Source organism: Centruroides sculpturatus, unplaced genomic scaffold, assembly GCF_000671375.1.
Source record: "Centruroides sculpturatus isolate CEXI.00-Female unplaced genomic scaffold, Cexi_2.0 scaffold575, whole genome shotgun sequence".
In the NCBI taxonomy this organism is placed as follows: Eukaryota; Metazoa; Arthropoda; class Arachnida; order Scorpiones; family Buthidae; genus Centruroides; species Centruroides sculpturatus.
In genome coordinates this window covers 87,063-107,932 of record NW_019384861.1, presented here as the reverse complement: position 1 = coordinate 107,932, position 20,870 = coordinate 87,063, and the positions used below count along the sequence as shown (strand labels likewise).

Below are 20,870 nucleotides of genomic sequence, written 5' to 3'. Positions count from 1 at the left end.
ATTACTTACCGAGTGTGCACCGTTCGACGACGCCATTGCTTAAGCTTGTTTTCGTCGCGGAGCAGTGCACCAAACGGTGGGCGTGTTTTCTGATAAGTTATTTTTCTGCGAAAAATTTGCTGAACTTTGGAGACATCATTAATAGAAATAATTTTTATGGCCATTGAATAAGAAATGTTTTTTTCACAAGAAATGTATAAAATTACAGTACTGTATTAGACTTACAGCACCTAATTTATATACTGTACAGACGATAGTAAACTCAACTTAACCACCTAAACTCTCCGTAGTGTGTAAGTAGTTCGGCTGCTCGTCCACTATTGGTCCAGATTCGATCAACTCTGTTGTAACACGAGTTGGCAATGACATTTTACCACATTTCATGAGTCTCTTTTAGCGTCTTTATATGAATACGGTCGCAATTTTTTTGCCACGATATACGAATCTGCATTATATGAACCTGCATTATAGGGAGGTCGACTGTATTTTAGAGATGTTTCTGTTGGAAAGCCTTAAGTTCCATCATTTCTGTAGATGATATGTTGATGAGATACAACAACCTAAATATTGTTCAGATTAGGTGCAGTCTTTCACACTGCAGGTGATTCTCTTTATCAACAAGACAATCTTGTCACATTTGTTCCTCAAACCTGGCTACGAAATTTGTCAAATCTCAATCCTACCAGTAAATGTGTGGATTGAGTCAGGACATTGTTCAATATAAAGTCCACTCTGCCATTCTCACATCAAGAAATTTGAAAGAATTGAAAGACTTATTTATAACTGCACAGTCCCAGATACCACAGAATTATATCTTTAGAGAACTTGTCAAGTCCATGCCTTTGACAGTCCAGAGTTCTTTAAGAGCATTTTATCACACAGTCACAATGTTTTGCTCCATCAGTGTAATCTGTTTCCTAAAACAAGTTACGTATTTCTATAATATATTATATAAATACTAGTTATACTAATATGTAAACAGTACAAATCCCAAGAAGTCACTACTCTTCATGTAGTTTGCAAAAAAATAAAAATAAAAATAAAATAATAATACAGTAGAGCCTCGAAAACTCGGCCTAATGTGGACCGAAGGGTGGCCGAGTTTGTGAAAATGCCGGGTTATCAGGAATGGGGTTAAAAAAAATAAGTACAAGTGTTTCCTCAGAAAATACTGTACTGTACTTGTATGTATTGTTTACTTGAGAATACAACAGAGAATAAACTGCCCAAATACCCTTAAACAAAGGAAAAGTACATCTTTTATGAAGGCATAAAGCCTTTACTACTTGAAAATGAAAATTAATGAATACACTGTACAGTAATTTACCTGATAAGACAGACCTCAGAAAAATACTTTATGAGGCATAAAGCTGTCTTTATCATGAAAATTATTTAACTAAGGATTTTTTTGCTCTGCCAGAGTGTGGCCGAGTTATCGAGTGCCGAGTTTTCGAGGCTCTACTGTAATAAATTAGAGAAATATTGCAAATGCTTCATTTACATTAAAATTTTATTTTTTAGGAAATAGAATGTCACATTTTACAACCAGTATTTATATTTTTAACTGATAGATATTAGAATCTTAAGCTATGAATAGATATATACAATACCTTAGCAGCATCACTAGCAAAAAACCGAACATTCTTTTTTTTTGAAAAGTTTTCTAACCTGCAAAAAAATTTCAAAAATTAATTCAATTAAAATACTTTATTATAAAAAAATTTAAAGTATTTCTATTAAAAATTAACATTACATTAATAAATCTGCATACTACATTTATTTTAAACAATCATTTTGATTTATGTTTTAATTCATCATTATTTTATAAATGTCATAAACTTTTTGGGTAAATTATCAGAATGTATTGAGAAGAAAACAAGTTACAGCAAGGAATAAGCAACAGAAACAACCCATGTATCAGGTTTATTCTTTGATACAGCCACTTTGTCTGTTGAGGGAATTGACATAAGCTTAGAGATAGATCAAAAAATTAAAATTTAGACAGAGGAAAAAATGTGTCCTGCAGATATAGCACTCGAGACTTCTTAATTACACTAAAAGTATACTTCTTTAATTTAGGAAACAGTTTTATACAGATGTATATATTCAAAGTAAGAGCATTACTTAGCCCATTTGTTTATTTGTCCAGCAAACTGGATCTAGTTATTTTTGTACTGTATTTACAATACACTTCCACACCTGTTGCAATCTTGTAACACTAGGACTGTAGATTAATTTCCGTTTATGATGGAGTTCCATGGATTTGATGCCTTTTGTCCAAATAAATGACAGATTTCACTTCTTCCTTTGTCTAGATACTTAAAGTGGTAACTTTTGCTGAACTAACATGGCCTCATGTGTGTAAATGCTTCTGCAATGTGGCAAAGGATAAAACATGATGTTGGGTTCTTAAACTTTTAAGATCCCAAGCTTTTATAAGTATTTTAGTGTTTTAAAGATAAAAACCACACTATTATACATTTTTGAAAAATTAAATGTATAACACCTAAATGGAAAAAGCTGACAGAAGAGGAGAAAACACCCAAAACATGTTTTGGCAAATGAAAAAAGAGAATTAAACAGATGTAAAGAAAGCATTGTGTTATTTATATTACATTTCATTGTGAGAAATAATTAAATAAGAAAATTGACATCGTTTCATCTAAAGAAAAAAATATTTAAATTGAATTATATGTGCTGTTTTCTATTTAGCTGCCATTTTTTAGCAAGTAGCAAATTTTTATAAGACACTATAATCCACTTTATAATAACCAACTTTTAATGTTCAAGTTATCATTACAGCTTTACATATTTCATAAAATTAACTATTAAATTGAAATATATTTTGCACAAGAAGTATTTATGGAAATATTACAATTAATTTGTATTTTTTTTTTCTCAAATGCTTGTATGTTTAAATTTGTTATGTTATAACATTATATAATTGGAATTTTAAAATTTATTTTCACTTTCATATTATTTATTTGGTTTAAATTTTGAAGAGAACCAATATTGTGAAATGTCAATTGAAGATAATATTGTTTGTTTATATGTTATACTATATATAATGTACAGCATATTACATAACATTGTCATTTTCTACATGCACACATAAGATTAATTTATAGAAAAGTTTATAAAATAGTAATTAAAATTGTTTTTATTTTTCAATAACCAACAAATGTAAAAGTAAAGATAATTTATAAAGTAACTGCTACAGTATATCATATTGAGCTGATTGAGTTATATACTGTACAGCAGTATATCACTCAATCAGCACAATCTTATACAGCAGCAAAAGGAAAGGTTTATTAAACTGGGAAAAACTAACATTATCAATCAGATTTAATGACTGTCATCAGGTTGATGTTCCAAAAATCAAACCTTTTCAAGTACTAACAGAAACAGAACAGAAATAATTGAACACCAATACGTTTAAATGAAAAAAAAATCACCTTATATGTGCAAAAACAGACAAAATAATAACAAAATGCATGTTGCATTATGTAGTACAGACCTCAAACCTGGTTTTCCAAGCATTCAACATTGTGTTTAAGTCATTTTAAGTTGAGTTCTCTTACACATTGATTTATAGATTTGGAGATTTTGTACAAAGTTGTGTGTGATTGAGTGGTAAAAGTAGAGATGTATTATTTCAAAAGTTTTCTATATTTTCACAGTTTTTTCTCAAAAACATTCACTTTGGTATGGGTAAATATATTGAAAATACACAAACTTTTATGAATCAAATCATTTAGCTAAAGCTCACCTATCACTTGGTTCTTGATGTCTTTTCTTCATTGGTGCAATTTTACGATGCATTTTTGAGTTAATCTATATAATGTAATAAATTCTTGATTATAGAAAACAAATATGATTCTTGATTTTAAAAATAAATTTTTGATTATGCAAATTATTTCAATAATTTCAATTAAAAAAAGCCTTTTATGCAATTTCTACTGAAATCATCTAAATATATTCCAATTATTAATGCAAATTAATTTTATGTGCTGCTACATATTCTACAATCCTTGGAAAAAGCTTACGAGTCATTGGAGCTAATAAATTAAATTTTAGTACTGGAATTTACATGATACAACTATTGACAATATTTTGTTGCACCCGAAACACACTGGTAAGATGTTTTAATAATTCAGACATTTATATGATGTGCTGGAATACAATGTGCGAGTTGTTCTGAACATGTATAAGAGCATTAATTTCTCTCAAGAGCGGCAGAATGCAATCTAACATACAATGACACTGACTGGTTCAATAATAAGACAAACAGCAAAAAATCAGTCAGATTAGATTTTTTGTGACATGGTTGCAACTTGTTGGATAAAGGTCTCAAACAAGTCATAAGTTCGTTTAAATGAGGCAAATCTGTGCATATTGAAGTTTCAAGAAACAAAACATTGACAATAGTTGTATTGCATAAAGTAGCCTTTCAGGTTAAAACAGTTTATATTTTTTCGGGAACTAAGGACAATATTTTTCTGGACACATTATTGCTTAAAAAAAATATTAAGCTCTTCATTAAGCCATATATAACAATTTATAGCAAACACCTCAATTACCTGCATTAGTAATATTCCTTAACTGTTTTGAACAGTTTACTTATGCAGAAATGATACTTAAATTTAAAATATTTTTATGGTAGCAACTATGTTTGTAAATTGCAAATAAAAAAGTATCTATTTTATAATTAAAATCATAAAACATGATCAAATATTATTTATTAAGGAGCAAGTCAGTGGCTTTCATAGATCACTATAATGGGATACTCGATCTGGTCACATAGCCTAGTCGCAATGTTTTGTCTATTTACTTTGTGAGTGTCCCTCACTTATGACACTTCTGTAACATGGGCATATATTCTGTTTGTACATATTGTTTATTGTCTTGTCATAAGGAACTTTGTCAGTTCTCCCATTGCAAGTACAATGGGTGTTGTAAATATGTTATGTTTGCGTGCCAATCATTTAGAGCACTTCTGTAATTCTTTACTACTATTCCACAACTGAATGTAAATTTTTTATTTTGTTTTAAATAAAAGTGATACAGGCACCCTTTAGACTTCCATTTCATCCCCTTTCCTATCCTTCTTTATAATTTCACCTTCAGCCTTTTCCTCTAAATCATCTTTCTTCTCCATTTTCACCCCAGGCAATACCTTTGAGTAGCCCTGGTTTCATCCTCTATCTGCTAAAAGTACGTCGACCCCCTATAACACTGTTGTTAATTCCATTTTATATGAATTCCATGTTGTACTCGTCACTTAGATTTTACAAATACATGAGCTGTTCATAGCCTGGCACACATATTTGTAAAATCTAAGTGACTCGTACAACATGGAATTCATATAAAACGAAATTATCAACGGTGTTATAGGGGGTCAACTGTAAAAGTTTCTTCTTAAAAAATATTATTCTTGGCTGCAATATAGTCTATTATTTGCATCATGTCATGCATTTATGTGTTATAGATATGATGTGTAAAGGATCACAGTATCAGGGACTCTGTTAACAGAAGAAACATTGAACAAAACAGACAATAAATTAGCAATATCTATCAAAATCTGGTGATATCAAAAAATAAGTTATATCTACATACCATATAACTTATTTTGTAAAACAATTACCTTATTATCCCGCTAATTTTAATACTGTTTATAATAGTAACCCTTATGTCAAGCTACCATGTAACATAATGAAACCACCTTAAGCCGGTCTCCTCTACACCCATTTATTGCTCAATGATCATACCTTTATAACGGTTCCTTTGTCTTGTATAATTTTAAGTATCTCACCTTTTTTTATATATGTATACCAACTGAAGACGGACTATTCCGATAGTCCGAAATGCATTTTGGTTATTTCATGTCAATTGTTAATTTAATCGTTTTTAATGTACATCCTTCTCGTTTTATTAAATGTATTCCATTGATACCTGGGTGTTTGTGCTTATTATCACTGGTGTGATAAGTCCTTATTCCTACCTCACATTAGTAGGTTTTTAATTAATTTAATTAAACCAAGGGCAAAATGCAATTTCTTTATATTAACTTTGATACTGTTGAGCGCTTCATTTCAAACTATAAACAAAAATCTCATTCAAATGCTAGAAATGTTTTGGTGAAACTATTGAAAGAGAAGAAAGTTAACCTCAAGAAAGAATTATTTGACCTCTGTAATCTTGTCAAGCTATCAAATATAATATTACTGGAAGAACAAGGACTCAATGTAACTAAACAAGTCGAACTAATTGAAAATGCAAAAGAAATTGTTTCTGATTATCCTATATTTTCTCAAAAACTGGAAAAAGTTTTGTCAAGCAATCCTGATCTCATCAAATTTACATCTTTTGATATGAATTTAAGTGATAAAGTTAATAGCAAATACACTCCTTTAGTTGCAGTCAACATTGAATGTTTGTTCTTCATTATATTCATCGATATGATCAATCGACATCATAGTTTAAGCAAGGATTATTTGAAATATCTAAGTGTAATTTGTTTTAACTCATTTTTGAAATAAATAACTAGCAATTTTTTTGCAAATTTAAGGCAAAAAATTGGTGATTTTAGGCCCAAAAACTGACAAAAACTTTCAGCTCTAATGATTACTGAATAGTTCTCAAATAAGTTACATTTAAATTAAAGGAAAATATCTGGAAACACTGAAGATAATTTTACATGTAACATCTCCTAGATATAAAATCTTCAAAGGAAAAAATTAAACAATTTGAGATCTAGAGTTTACATTTTTATTTATAATTAGCTATTCCTTTAGAGCATCATCTTCTGATTTAAGTTGCGACAACAATAATAATCATTATTAATTTTAGTACATAAGCATTTATACTTAATGGTGATATTATATATATATAATATCATATATATTATATTATATATATAATATCACTTTCTTATTTCCTTATATAAAAATATCATTGTAATTCTTTTTTAATAACAATTAATTATTTCATGTTGATGATAAATAATTTATTTAAATGCTTACCTGACTGATATCAACCAAATCTGAACTACTTTCACTAGGAAACATTTCTGTTTTTGAGGTTTTATCTACAGAATCTTTGATGGTAAATAAAGATGAATTGTATAAATTATGTAATTAAAAATGTTTTAAATAATTTTATCTACTTACCAGCTGATAACTTTCCATCATCAGACTGTACTCCTACTTTTGCAAATTCTGGATTCAGGTAACGAATTCCAGAAAAATTCTCTGGAATTAAGGGTGGTACAGAAGAGCTCTCTGATGTGTCCTGTCAAATATCTCATTTTAATTAAGTAATTAAATGAACTAAATGTCAACAAATATAAATAAATCATAAATTTGATTTACCCGTTCTGGCAAGACAGAAGTGGAACTGTTAGACGAGGATTTAATGTAAGGGTAATTTATTGGTGGAATAGAATCAAGTCTTCCTGGTAGTGTTTTATAAAATGACTGATTACTAATATCATTCAAAATATTTGTACTGTCTACTATATTTTCTCTGTTTTCATCCTGCAAAATTTCAATATCCTTGGATGTATAAGTGCAGAGAGGACATTTATTCTCGGAATGCCGATCTACTTTATTAGAAATGCACTCTTCTAATTCGGACTGAGATGTTATTTCTTCAGAAACAGGATCAGTTTGTGTCCTACAAAAAGTTTAAATGATAAAATAAAAGTATATTTATACACATTCATTATATTATTGTTACCATTTTCCAAATACAGTCAGCCCTCCATATCTGCAGATTCAACCAATCACACATCAATAATAGATGCAAAAAATTCCAAATTTAAATTTTTGCTCGTATTTTAAATATTCTAAGCTTTATTCCATATATTTCTTTTTCAGTTTATTAAACCAAAGCAATCTTTAAGTGCTGGAAAAAAAATGTTTTGTCATTGCTGATACTTACTACAGTTAGGCCTACAACAATTGGTCTGTACTAAACATATACTGACTTTTTTCTTGTCATCATTCCCTAAGCAATATGGTACAACAACTATTTACATAGCAATTATATGTATTAGTTATAACAAATATTCTATGGATATTTTAAAGTGTACAAGAGGATGTGCATAGGTTTTATGCAACTACTAAGCTATTTATAATGTAAGTGATTTGAGAATCTGCAGATTTTGATATCTGGAACTAATCCGTTGTTGATACCAAGAGATGACCATACTTCAAATTCTGTTATACTTCAAATTCAAGTTTTTTTTTTTAACAGAAATGTGTATAAATTTTCAAAAAATAAACAAAGATCTCAATGCAATTAGGGATGAGTGAACATTGTACATAAGATTTCTTTACAATATAATCCCCTTGCAAAATCATTTAATTATTATTAATTTATTTAATTTTTAAAGAAGTTTTTGCAACCAATTCTACTGCAGAAATGTTCCTTGCAGTAAGTGTGTGTTACAAGAGTTGTTTGAAAAGTAGTGAGCCTACTTGTAAAGAAGGTGTCAAAGCTAAATAAAGTTTGTGGCACTTTGAAGCACACTGTTGACACAATTCTTTACCCTTTCTGTGCCACCTGGTGGCACAGAAAAAAATGCACTATCAATTAATATGGAGCATCACTGGGAGAAGTGCATCAGACTCTTAATGAATTATATAATGTTAAATATTTTGTAAATTTCTAATTTAATTGAAAAACTAGACAAATATGAAAAATTCTAACATTCATATGATTGCTTTCTGCTTATACTGAATAAATTCTATCATTTATTTTCTGTAATCTCCAAAATATTCTGACCTTATTCTGTGAGGTCCCAACCAAGCTCTGAAATCACGTAAATTGCGAAATTCTTATGTTTAAATTATAATGATAGACTAAATATGAAAGAGAGAGAGGAAAAATCCATCAATTTAAACAACGCAGCACAAAATGTAAACAACGAGTCCTGGAAGACTCCAACATGTGTTAAATGAACTGTCAGAATGAAAAATTATAACTCAAACACAAGTGCTCATAAACAGGTAGAACTTTGACTTCATAAATAATCAATCTAAGGAAACAATTTCAGAAAAGAGGGAACAATTTAAGAGATAAATCATCACATATGATTGTTAAAGTATCCAGATGACAAAAATCTTAAGTAACAGGGCTAAATTATGAGCGTGAGTCTTTCGGTTTTGTCAACAATCCCCAAGCACAATCGACAAAATGGCATCGAATAGACACCTGGAATCGGACCTTTCCCTCGACCCAAGTTGGTCTCGGTTTTCCCCTGAAACAAAAGAGAGACCAATCAGGAAGTGAGGAAGGGGACGAGGGACCAATCAGAAATATGAATAGTGGGAGAAAAACTATAAAAATCAGAAATTCAAGGTTGAAAAGAAAGTCTCCTCTGTATTCCACAAAAAGTCGTGATCTGTATTGTGTTGTGTCGTTGCCAACAACTTAGAACTCCACCACACCATCTCACCGATCATCCGCTTCACCCAGCGATCTCATCTCATCCGCCTCGGGGCTATGACCGATACCAAAGTTCTTGCCTCTCTAAAGGACTAGAGATGGACTGTCAATTGTCAATGTATGCATAAATATTAACAAATAAATGGCTTTTGTGTGTAAAACACTTGTCATCATTTGCCTCCTCCACCACAGCCCACATACAACCTTCCCTTAAGTTCATCTTGACGCAGGATTAACTGATCCCACCTAAAAGACAGCAACCTTACACAGGTGCCGAAGAGTGGGTTTTCAATTCCCCTATCTCCACCGAATCGGCTACCTTACAAAAGTAATGACTGGTTTAGTTTTCAAAAAATAATAATTTTTTGAACAAACACTTGATCCAATTTATACCAAAAATTCTAAAGAAGATCCTGATAGATTGACCAATGCAGAACTCAAATTTTTAGTTGTGAATTAGCCATCTTTTGGACAATCAACTTCCAATTAGCAAATTGTAATATGAATATGACATGGAATATTATTGTTTCATTAACCACAGTATTTCTGAAGTTCTGTTAAACTAAGTAATACAGTACATGATTATTCAGAAGTCTATATAAGTCTTGTCATTCATAGCTTTACACAAAATAACTTTTACTTTTAGCAGATAGAGGATGAAACCAGGGCTACTAAAAGGTATTGCCTGGGGTGAAAATGGAGAATAAAGATGATTTAGAGGAAAAGGCTGAAGGTGAAATTATAAAGAAGGATAGGAAAGGGGATGAAATGGAAGTCTAAAGGGTGCCTGTATCGCTTTTATTTAAAACAAAATAAAAAATTTACATTCAGTTGTGGAACAGTAGTAAAGAAATACAGAAGTGCTCTAAATGATTGGCACGCAAACATAACATATTTACAACACCCATTGTACTTGCAATGGGAGAACTGACAAAGTTCCTTATGACAAGACAATAAACAATATGTACAAACAGAATATATGCCCATGTTACAGAAGTGTCATAAGTGAGGGACACTCACAAAGTAAATAGACAAAACATTGCGACTTGCAATGGGAGACTGACAAGAACATTAACACAGGGAATTGCATTAAAAAAATCATGCTTACTAGTGGTTCAAGAGAAAATTATGAAAAACAACCTCAAATTATCATCTGTCCTAATATAAAGAGAAAGTTAATATGTATATGTAACAACTTTATGATATACTGAAGCAGGAGTTGCACTACATGGGGCCAAAATTGCCATTTGGCAATATTTTTACTAAAGTGGCAATAAAAATATGATACTGGCAATAAAAACTAGTCCACTTATTTCAATATGCAATGAAAAATTGAATCACAAAGCACACTTTAAAAAAAGCAGCAGAATGTTGTACTCCTATGCTATATCCTGTTCATTACACAGTCTGAACTTGTTGCATGACATCATGTCAAGCAACAAGTTCAGACAGGAAAACAGGATGTAACATTAAAAACCGAAGGCAGTTTTCATGAAATGCTGAGCATGAAATGCAGATTGAGGAAATTTTTGGGGGTGACATATTTTTCATTTTGATCTCTTTTCAGTAGAGTAAAGCATAACAATTTTCACACAACAAAACATGTGAAATACTGTATAAGCATTGTCATCAAATGTGTTATTTGGAATTATTCATTAAAAAATTATTCAAAAATGATTCCTATTTATAAGTGAAAGCTAAACATGTTAATTTTGCTTTCAAAACATGTTAATTTTGACTCCAAACTGATAAGGCTACTAGCACCTACATTAATTAGTAAGTAAAACTGGTGGCAATAAATAATTCGAAGTCCAGAGCAACCTGTGCTGAAAGATATTGTTTCATTGTCCTTCTTAACACACACACCTCCACACACTCATAACTTCTCTTGAAAAATATTCAGCATTTGCCATTTCCCATTCCTCATCAGTATATTGTGCTAAATCAAAGGGAATGAACCTCAGATAAACATTCGCAATTCCCACAATGAGCTGATGCTTGGCAAATAATCATTTGCTTGTGGAACAGTAGTAAAGAATTACAGAAGTGCCCTAAATGATTGGCACACAAACATATGTACAACACCCATTGTAAACATTGTAAGCATTCTTTTTGAAACACATGACAAACACTTTGGCAAAAGGTAATTATTTGGCAATTGGCAAAAACTGAATGTACAGAACACCACTATACATAAAAACTATAATTTTTGAGGTGTATATTTTCATAATAGTAATACAGTACTAATATCTAATACTATAATATTTAAAATATTATAGTATTAGATATTAGTACAGTAGAGCATCAATTATCCGACCCCCCCGATTAACCGTCACATCAGTTAACTGACCGTTCTAGTGGGCAAATTTCAAATGTCAGCTAGTGATGTGGCATTACAATATTTGGCTATGTCTTGGCTACTTTAATATTATTTTTGTTAAATTTTTGCGTGTTTTAGCTGGCAACACTGGCTCGACCATTGAAGGGAGGCCAGTATTTAAACGAGACTTAATTTTCTAAGTATGAGTGGTTGTTTGTTTTGTGAGCAATAAAATAATTTTTAATGATACAATAGTGACGATTATTATTTTTTTAAAGAATTTGTTAGGGTTAACATCGATGAAAATTCAATGCAAAGTTGGTTAATAGCGATATACTAATATACTAATTACATGGGATATACTAATATACTATACTAATAATGTATTTTTTTCATTCTTTTTGGGTATCCGATTTTTCAGTTATCCGACCAACCTGAGTCCCCAATTGAGTCGGATAATCGATGCTCTACTGTATTACTATTATGAAAATTCAATGCCATGAGAAAACAACTCAAATTTTGTAAGTAAATCTTTTAATATTTTCTACTTCCAGATGTATATTTTATTTAAAAATTGGCTCTAAACATTCAATTCCAGCTGATAGAAAGATTTAAATGTATCAGAGTTTTATCTGAGCTAAACTGTTTTGTTTACAAGTTATTAACTTATGTCTTGCATATACAATTCATAGATAAAAGATTTTTTATTTGCAAACAAACAACAATTGCTGTAATTTCACAATATTAGTATTCTAAAATACAGGGCAGGATAATTGAAGTTTCCCTATTCAAAGCACTCTGTAGCTGTAACCAATAAGGAGATTAACATCAAAATTTGTATACATACTAAGCAAAGGATGCGGAGTAAAGGATTTTGCAAAAAACATTTTTAGTTCAAAAACTTGGACTATGGAACACTTTACAGGAAAATACATGAAACAAAATACAGTAAACAACAAAGACCAATCTCAAAGTAACATTTTAATCTGTTATTTTAAACATTGAATTTAATTTTAAACAATGGGAAGTCAAGTCAGCTGTTCATTACATTTAAACACTGCCTTTAAATTTTAAACCTGAAAAATGAGGCTCACATTGAGTAACATTACTTACATCCGTAAACAGCCTCTACTAAAGGTATGCTCCTTGAGAATGAATAAATGTGTCTTTATTGTGCTCTTTTCTATTTTGCAAAATCCTTTATCATATCCTTTGCATAGTCTTTATACAAATTTTCATGTTAATCCACTTATTGGTTACAGATATATAGTACTCTGAATATGAAAACTAATTATAGCCACCCTGTATTTATAATTTTTATATTTAAAGCACAGTTTCATTCAATGTATTAAATAATTTAAAATATCTGAATTCTTTTTCCAATTATTAACATTTTCTTACTTATCTAAGTTTCTCAAATCTTCTACTCTTATAATTACTAAATATATTTGAAATATTATTTTTATGTTTTAGGTTAAAATGTAAATTATAGTTTATTCTCATTTGCATTAGCCCGGGCTGGCTAATTGCTAACTGTACAGACTTATCGCACCTCATGGTGTAATAAGACTGTGCAATACAAAAAAGCAAGAATATTTACAAGAAATATTTATATCAAGGATGCCTACATCCCTGAAGGAGAGAAAGAAATTGTAAGAAGAGCAAAAGATAAGTCTGTATAATTAGTCAACCCATCAAGAATTATGTAAATTACTACCCAAGAAGTATGCATTTACACCAATCAATATAGTAATTGTTCACGTTTCACATGCCATCTGCATTCAAATGTCTTTTTGTCTTTTACCACTAGGAAGAGCCATAAACAAAACTAGCAACTCTGCAACAGAGAAGACATTTTGTATTTTGAAGTCTGCAAACTTGGAATCAGTCATCATTGTGAGGCATGAATTTCATGGACAATTTCAAAGTGATTCATATTGTAAGATAAACATTCTTGTTGCCTGATATTAACAAGGTTGTGGAAGAAGATTTCATCTCTAAAACGTAAATGTCGAACATCGAGCACCGCTTAGAAGATAGCAGCACTCAACATTCAATGTTCACATTTTAGAGATGTAAACTTTGGCCACAACCTTGCTAATGACTGATTCTGAGTTTGCAGACTGAAGAACACAAAGCCTCTTTTCTGTTGCAGAGTTGCCATTTTTGTTTATGGTAATTCCTATAGCAGTAGACAAAAAGACATTTGAATGCAGATGGTAACTCAAACAGTTACTCTATCAATTGAATACAACACAAACTATTCATATAATAATTAACATAATTACAGTAATTAATAGCATTCTTTTTGAAACACCCTATACTTTTTACTTTACATCAATTTTATCCTTACAATACCTAAATTACATATTGTCTATGTTTACCTGTTTATTTACTTTTATATTTTAACAAGGCCACATTTGTTGCACAGTAGTAGTAATTTCTTACCTTAACAGTATTACTAATAATTGGTGTAATAAATAAATAAATTTAAATAAATATACATAATTCAATGTAATATTTATTTTCCTTATTAATGCATTTATTTATTAGATATAAAATGAACTATAATTTAAAATTATGTTAGTGCTACAAACAAGTAATAGAAAAATACTGCAAATAAGGTTATTTTTCTTAAACTTTTAATATTAAATATTCAAATTATAAGAAATATCTGTCTACTTATTTAACTTTTACTTAAAAATTTTTAGTTTGTCACTCATAAACAGTGACAAACTAAAACAGATCCAACAGTAGGCCAACATGTCATTAAAGATTCCTAACAGTTGACTTCATATATCAGTATGCATTGTGATATTTAGATGACACACTCCAAGTATTCCATAAACATAATCGATAAAAACGTTTCCTATAATATCCTCATCTATTATTTATAGTGTAATATGTTTTTGATGTATAGTTGTATTGATTTGCCAATTTCTGTATCAAGTCGACACTGAGCTGTTGTATTCATTCTTAAAGTCATATCTTACTGTACATTTGTAAATTTCATCTAATTAATTGTAAGTTTTATTTTTTACCCTATTTTTTTAAAACTCTTTCAATTCATTAAAGCAAGAATTTCATCTTTATAGTGAACTAGAAAAGTCAACTTTATTAAATATTTAAAATAATGGTGGGAATGAATAGGTCTTTAATCTAAAAATTTCATCTCAATGATGAAATTTTTAGATTAAAGACCTATTCATTCCCACCATTGTCTATCCATCCATCTGCCCTTGGTTAATGATGAGAACTGAGTTAAACAGATACCAGAACTGATACCAGATACGGAAAGCTTAGGGACCGGAGCCTCCAATTAACTGTATACAAACTTCCGGTCTGGACTGGAAGTCACATGACTTTATGAAATTAAAAACTGCAGGCTGACAGTATAACAACGTCATAATAACATGATAGAGCCAAGCTATAAATCATTATCGAACTATAACTTGGCTATTTGAATATATCAAAAACTTGGCTAATTAAACATATTTTTCCTTCCAGAATTTTTTAAGTTATTTAATTTAATTTGAATTATTAAATTTAATACAAGATGATGACTTAATCACACCTTAAGTTCAAGTTAGATATTCAATTTTTGTGGCGTAATAAACACTAGTATTGTGTTTTATTCTAAAGACACATGGCAAATTTTCCATCAAATTCCTTTATTAGTTGATGCATTTTTGTTTGATGAGTCTTGCCATTTCTAGTTTCTGTAGATTTGTTGATTTTCTTTTTGAAACCGTGTCCTGTTTTATATTTGTGGCGTAATAAACACTAGTATTGTGTTTTATTCTAAAGACACATGGCAAATTTTCCATCAAATTCCTTTAAAATTTGCCATGTGTCTTTAGAATAAAACACAATACTAGTGTTTATTACGCCACAAATATAATACAGGACACGGTTTCAAAAAGAAAATAAAAAAAAAAAAAAAAAATTAGATATTCAAGTTAAAACTCAATAATGAACTTGGCTTTATCATTTAATTCTTAATACAGTTATACATCGCCTTATGTCGGTAACTGGTTCCAGGAGAGGCGACGTAAGTCGAATTTACTTGTCACTAGGCTAAACCACAAATAACTATTCCCAGTTCTGTGTTTTATTTATAAATGCATTTTTAATAATATATGGTTAATAAGAATCTATTTTAACTTACAAACAAATAAATTTTAGTTTTTAATATAGTACAGAAAAAAAAAGTAATATAAATTTACAAATACATGTACTGGTACGTACATACTTGTAAATATACATGTTTACAATTTGGTGATGTTTACAGTACATCATGGACTCTATTTGTGAATATGGTTTGCTCTAAGACATTATAAAATAAGATAATTTTGTAAGGTTAAATAACAAATACAGTTATTAAAATTATTTTGCAATAATAAAAAATAAACTAATTTATGTTAAATTTACCAATATTGAGCTCTTAAAGACTGCTAAATAAGACAACAACACACAGTCACAGATGTTTTCATATTTCGTTCTCTACAATTTATGATGATTATGTTAACATTTACTATAAATGTATGTATTTTAATATGATTTTATGTGCTTTTAACACTTTTCTAGTGATATTATGATTTCAATATTTGTGGCGGTCAGACATAAAGTCGAATAAAATGACTTAAACTTGATTTTTATTTTTCCATATAGTTTTTTGACAAACGACATATAATCGAGAACAACATAACTCGAAACAACGTAACTTAAGGTATACCTGTATAATTTAAGCTTAGTTTTCTATAAGAAAGAATTTTGAAAATTTTTTATCTTATTGAATAATTCATAGACAGTAAAGAATCAGAAATAAAGAAATTAAATTATTCAATAATAATGAAACAACGCCTGTTACAGCAGCATGTACATATGTCAATATATGTTGCTGCAACATATATTGTTTCATTATTAACCTATGCCTAACTTACATTTATATTCAAACATAGATTAAAATAATTTGAATTTTATATATTTTAAATAAAAATAATACATTCATATATCTTTGTATGTAAAAGTTCAATCATGAATTACAAGAATCCTCAATTAGAAAATATTGGCTAGAAGAAAATATCAAAAATTATTACCATATTGATGTATTCAAAGGAACTGGCTGATCATCACGTAACATCTGCTCATCTCTCTCTGCTTCAACATTTTCTTCTAAACAAATTAATTTAAATCATTTTATATTAAAAATTTATTAAATAATAACTTATGATTATCTCTTACCAGATCTTAGAGTGTTCTGTACAGAATACAAAAGATAATTTTCCATAACCTCTAATAAATTATAAATGGAAATTACGTTTTGCTTCACAATATCTTCGCCAATGATGTGTGAAAGAGATATGTTTAAAATGTCTAAGGAGAGAGTGTCAATGATCATTTGGATGTTGTGGGCTTCATCTTCAATAGTTTTTGGTTCCTTTATTAAATCTATATTAAACATAAACATTATAAAACAAATATTTATATGTAAATGATCTTTCAAATATTTAATAAAATGCTACCATGGAGAACCACTCCTGTGATCTTTTCGAACAGAAGCACGAGCAGTTGACTTTTGATATCGGAAAGGCTGCTAATTCGTGGAAATGTTAAGTTGCACAAGATAATTAAGTGATTTGTCAATTCTATACAAGCTACAATGAAATTTTATTTTTAAAATTTAATTTAATAAATCAAATAATCTTCATTAATAACAAATACAAACCTTCTTCTCTACTCCAGGATTCTTCTCTTGAATTCTGTTGTTCCATAATGTTTTCTGAAGAAAATAAAATAATTAAGTAAAATTTTAATTAATTATTTATAAGAATACTTAAATTAAACTTTACACAAATGAATAAATTTTGAATTTTCAATTAAATTTAATCTGATGATACAAAACAGATGATATAACCTTTTAACAGTACAGTATAACATTTCCAAGTGTTACTGCATATTTTTTAAAGTCTAAATTATTTTAGTGGAAAAACTGCAGCATGTCATTCAGCAGTAAATCTTTCATTGCCAAATGACATGCAGCAGTTGCATTTGGCAGCTACTAGCTGTTCAATTTATAAATGCAGCTGAATTATTAGATAATTTAAAAATTTGTTTCATGTTTAAGGCAATGACATGTGCATAAATTTTATTTAAATTTGCAAAAATTGTATTTTAAATGTTAATATAGAAATAATGTATAATTAATAAGCTATGTCAGTCTTGTTTTTGTAATCACAAACTTAGAACTTAAAGAATCAATGTCATAAACACAACTGTTAAAAAAAGATAAAAAGTAATCTAAATTTTTCCAATAATATTTGCAAAATGTGCAAAACAATCTCAAATATTATTAAGCTAACAGATTCCAAGAATGTTTAGAAGCCATTAATAAACAGAGACAGTTCAAAACAATATTTGATCCATTCATTCGTCTTCTGGCCACAAAATCATTTATAATATATGTTACATAACATTATCTCTATGTAAATTTAGATTATATAATATTTTCAAACATTTAGTTTTCATATAAAAGTATTAATTGACATAAAAATATAATTAAATTTTGTTTCCTAATTTAATTATTTAAGTTAAATAAGAACTTAAATAACATAGAAAATATTTAAATTAAAAAAAAAAAATGGATTTAAGTTACAGATAACTGTTAAATGTTTGGAAACACTTCCTATTGAATGTATTATTTATTTTGTAGTATAAATGAAAATTTCAAGTAACATGAGAAATTTATTGATGAGTGTAATATCATTCCTATTAGTTTGCCAATATTGTTTGGAATAAAACAATATAAAATGCCAAAAAGTTCTGAATACAAACACTTCAAACTTAATTTCAAATAACTGAATACAACATATTTCTTGAGAATGTATTTTCAATAAATAATTAAATAAATAAAAAACAAGATAATTTTAAAAATATATTCTGAAGAATTATTAATTGATCAATCAATGTATTCAGTTTTTATTAAGTCAATAAAACTTTTTGCATTTGCAGAATTTACATATAGACTTATATAAAAACCAAATGTTTAGCAGTTGCAGTAACTGCTGTAACTCTGCCATCTGAATTTATAACCATCTTCCTGTAAATTACGAGGAAAAAAACACATTTAAATTCATATTCTTCTGTGTTATGAAACAGAAATCACGAGAATTGTTTGGAATAATTTAAAATTAAAAAACAAATTAATATAAACTTTGGATTACTGTACTTTATTTTTTCTCTTTATTTGTAATGATTTAATAATGCAAAATTGAAATTATAGTCAGAACTTAAAGAAACTATAAAATGCATTATTGTACATTTTATCTTTATATAAAATATTTTAAAAACTTTTATATAAAATTTAAATCCCAAATGATGTATACAAGTAACATGTTATTTTAAGAATACATCAGTAATTGGAAAATGGAAAATTCCATTAAACAAAGACGAACTGTTACATTAAACCATACGTCAAGTATATTTCGTATACCAGAGATTGAATTGTACAACAGAGATTAAATCTTCAAAGAGATAATTTTTTGATGATACTGATTTGTCAACAGTGAAACCTTATTCTTATGAAACAGTAGCTGCATGTTTCCTGGTCTACATCTAAGCACGTACAGATTCGAATATCTCTTTGCATCGAAATATTAAACTTAAATTTTTTTACTTGACAGAATTAATTCCAATCGATTTTATCTAGCTACATAAATTCTATCTTTATAACTTTAGATTAGGTGATTTAAATAGTAGATTAGTTGTGATAAGCAGTTTTAGCTGCATTACATATGATGATAATGCCCAAATTAAAACAATTTGCTATTAAAAATAAAATTTGATCATTGTTCAAAAAGAACAAATATGCTTATAATGTTTTTAATAATATTTAAATATAAATTCAACAAGATAAAGATACATATAATGTTAGATACGGTATCAAAGTTATTGAGAATCTCCAATACAGTTTAATATGATAGCAGTCGTCACATTTAAAGTGATAATATAACAAACTCAGCTGCAATATCTTATATATATTTTAATAATTAAATATAATTTTATAATCTATTTTTTACGACACAATCCAAACCAACATTAATATCTGAGACACATTTTAAATCAATTTAACTCAGACATTTTAAGTATTATCAAGGAATTCAATGTAAAATATTTATCTCACCAGTCATTTTTAAAAGATAACAAATGGCATTTCACGCTTTACTGGCACAAACTTGGTATAAGGCTAATTTGACCCTTAACACTTATTATATAAAGTGAATTATTCTACACCGTGGCATGTTGCAGAATATTTTAAAAATCTTTTAAAGTTAACCACCTTTCCCTTTGATGAAGAAACATAATACATTAAAGTTCACTATACGATATTATTAAAATTTATGTTTAATTGCAAAATATAGCAGCTTTAAGAATGATGAACTGTGTTAAGTCAAGCGTATTATTATATACAGACTAAATTTATCTGACTCGGACCAAAAGCAAATTACTACTAAGTAGTTTATCTGTTAAGTTGGTGCAAGGGGATCGTATGACATAATTCGCCCTCTATAATCGTCTGGAGCGAATCATATGTTCGTCATTGAGAACATACACACATACATACGGCTGAAAGAATGTATTTTGAACAGCTTACCGAAAAGCCGATAACAGTTCATATATTGCTATCATCCATAAGTGGCGAACGTAAACGAAACGAGTCACGGAAATATTTGAAAATTTTCACGATTCCACGTGTACTTTGTTTTTGTTCTTTTTATTTTATGTCCATTACACGAGCAAGAAAACCACGTGTCGAATTTTTCAAAATTCAAAATTTCAAAATTCGATAATCATCCCCCCTGGCGTTATAAAAACTAAATTACCACACTCCACCCTAACCAGAAATAGATCGGGGTTACGCGTATCGGTTTCCTGTTATTCCCGACAACGATTGGTGGTTGATTCGATTAATAATTTATTAATTCCGACTTTCGCCTTTCCAACAAAATTCGAATTTATTATAATCCTTCGTTAACATTTTCTCGTATCTCCCGAGTAATATTAATAATTTAAACCGGACCAAAAACGAATAAATTAAATT

At 29.0% G+C, this 20,870-nt stretch overlaps 1 protein-coding gene across 3 annotated transcripts in view; it reads right to left on the bottom strand.

Moving 5' to 3' along the window:
• The window catches only part of LOC111630659 (centrosomal protein of 95 kDa-like), a 31,823-nt gene that overhangs the window by 8,172 nt on the left and 2,781 nt on the right, over positions 1 to 20,870 (bottom strand). For 2 of the 3 annotated variants that reach the window (XM_023374798.1, XM_023374796.1), the window contains exons 2-10: positions 17,499 to 17,552; positions 17,296 to 17,427; positions 17,015 to 17,221; positions 16,870 to 16,945; positions 7,371 to 7,674; positions 7,170 to 7,290; positions 7,023 to 7,096; positions 3,770 to 3,834; positions 1,611 to 1,668 (exon numbers count right to left, since the gene is read on the bottom strand). In XM_023374798.1, coding sequence (XP_023230566.1) covers positions 1,611 to 1,668; positions 3,770 to 3,834; positions 7,023 to 7,096; positions 7,170 to 7,290; positions 7,371 to 7,674; positions 16,870 to 16,945; positions 17,015 to 17,221; positions 17,296 to 17,427; positions 17,499 to 17,552 — 1,091 coding nt within the window. Of the gene's footprint in view, positions 1 to 1,610; positions 1,669 to 3,769; positions 3,835 to 7,022; positions 7,097 to 7,169; positions 7,291 to 7,370; positions 7,675 to 16,869; positions 16,946 to 17,014; positions 17,222 to 17,295; positions 17,428 to 17,498; positions 17,553 to 20,423; positions 20,826 to 20,870 lie in introns of those variants that run through there. The other variant, XM_023374797.1, reaches the window with a different exon arrangement.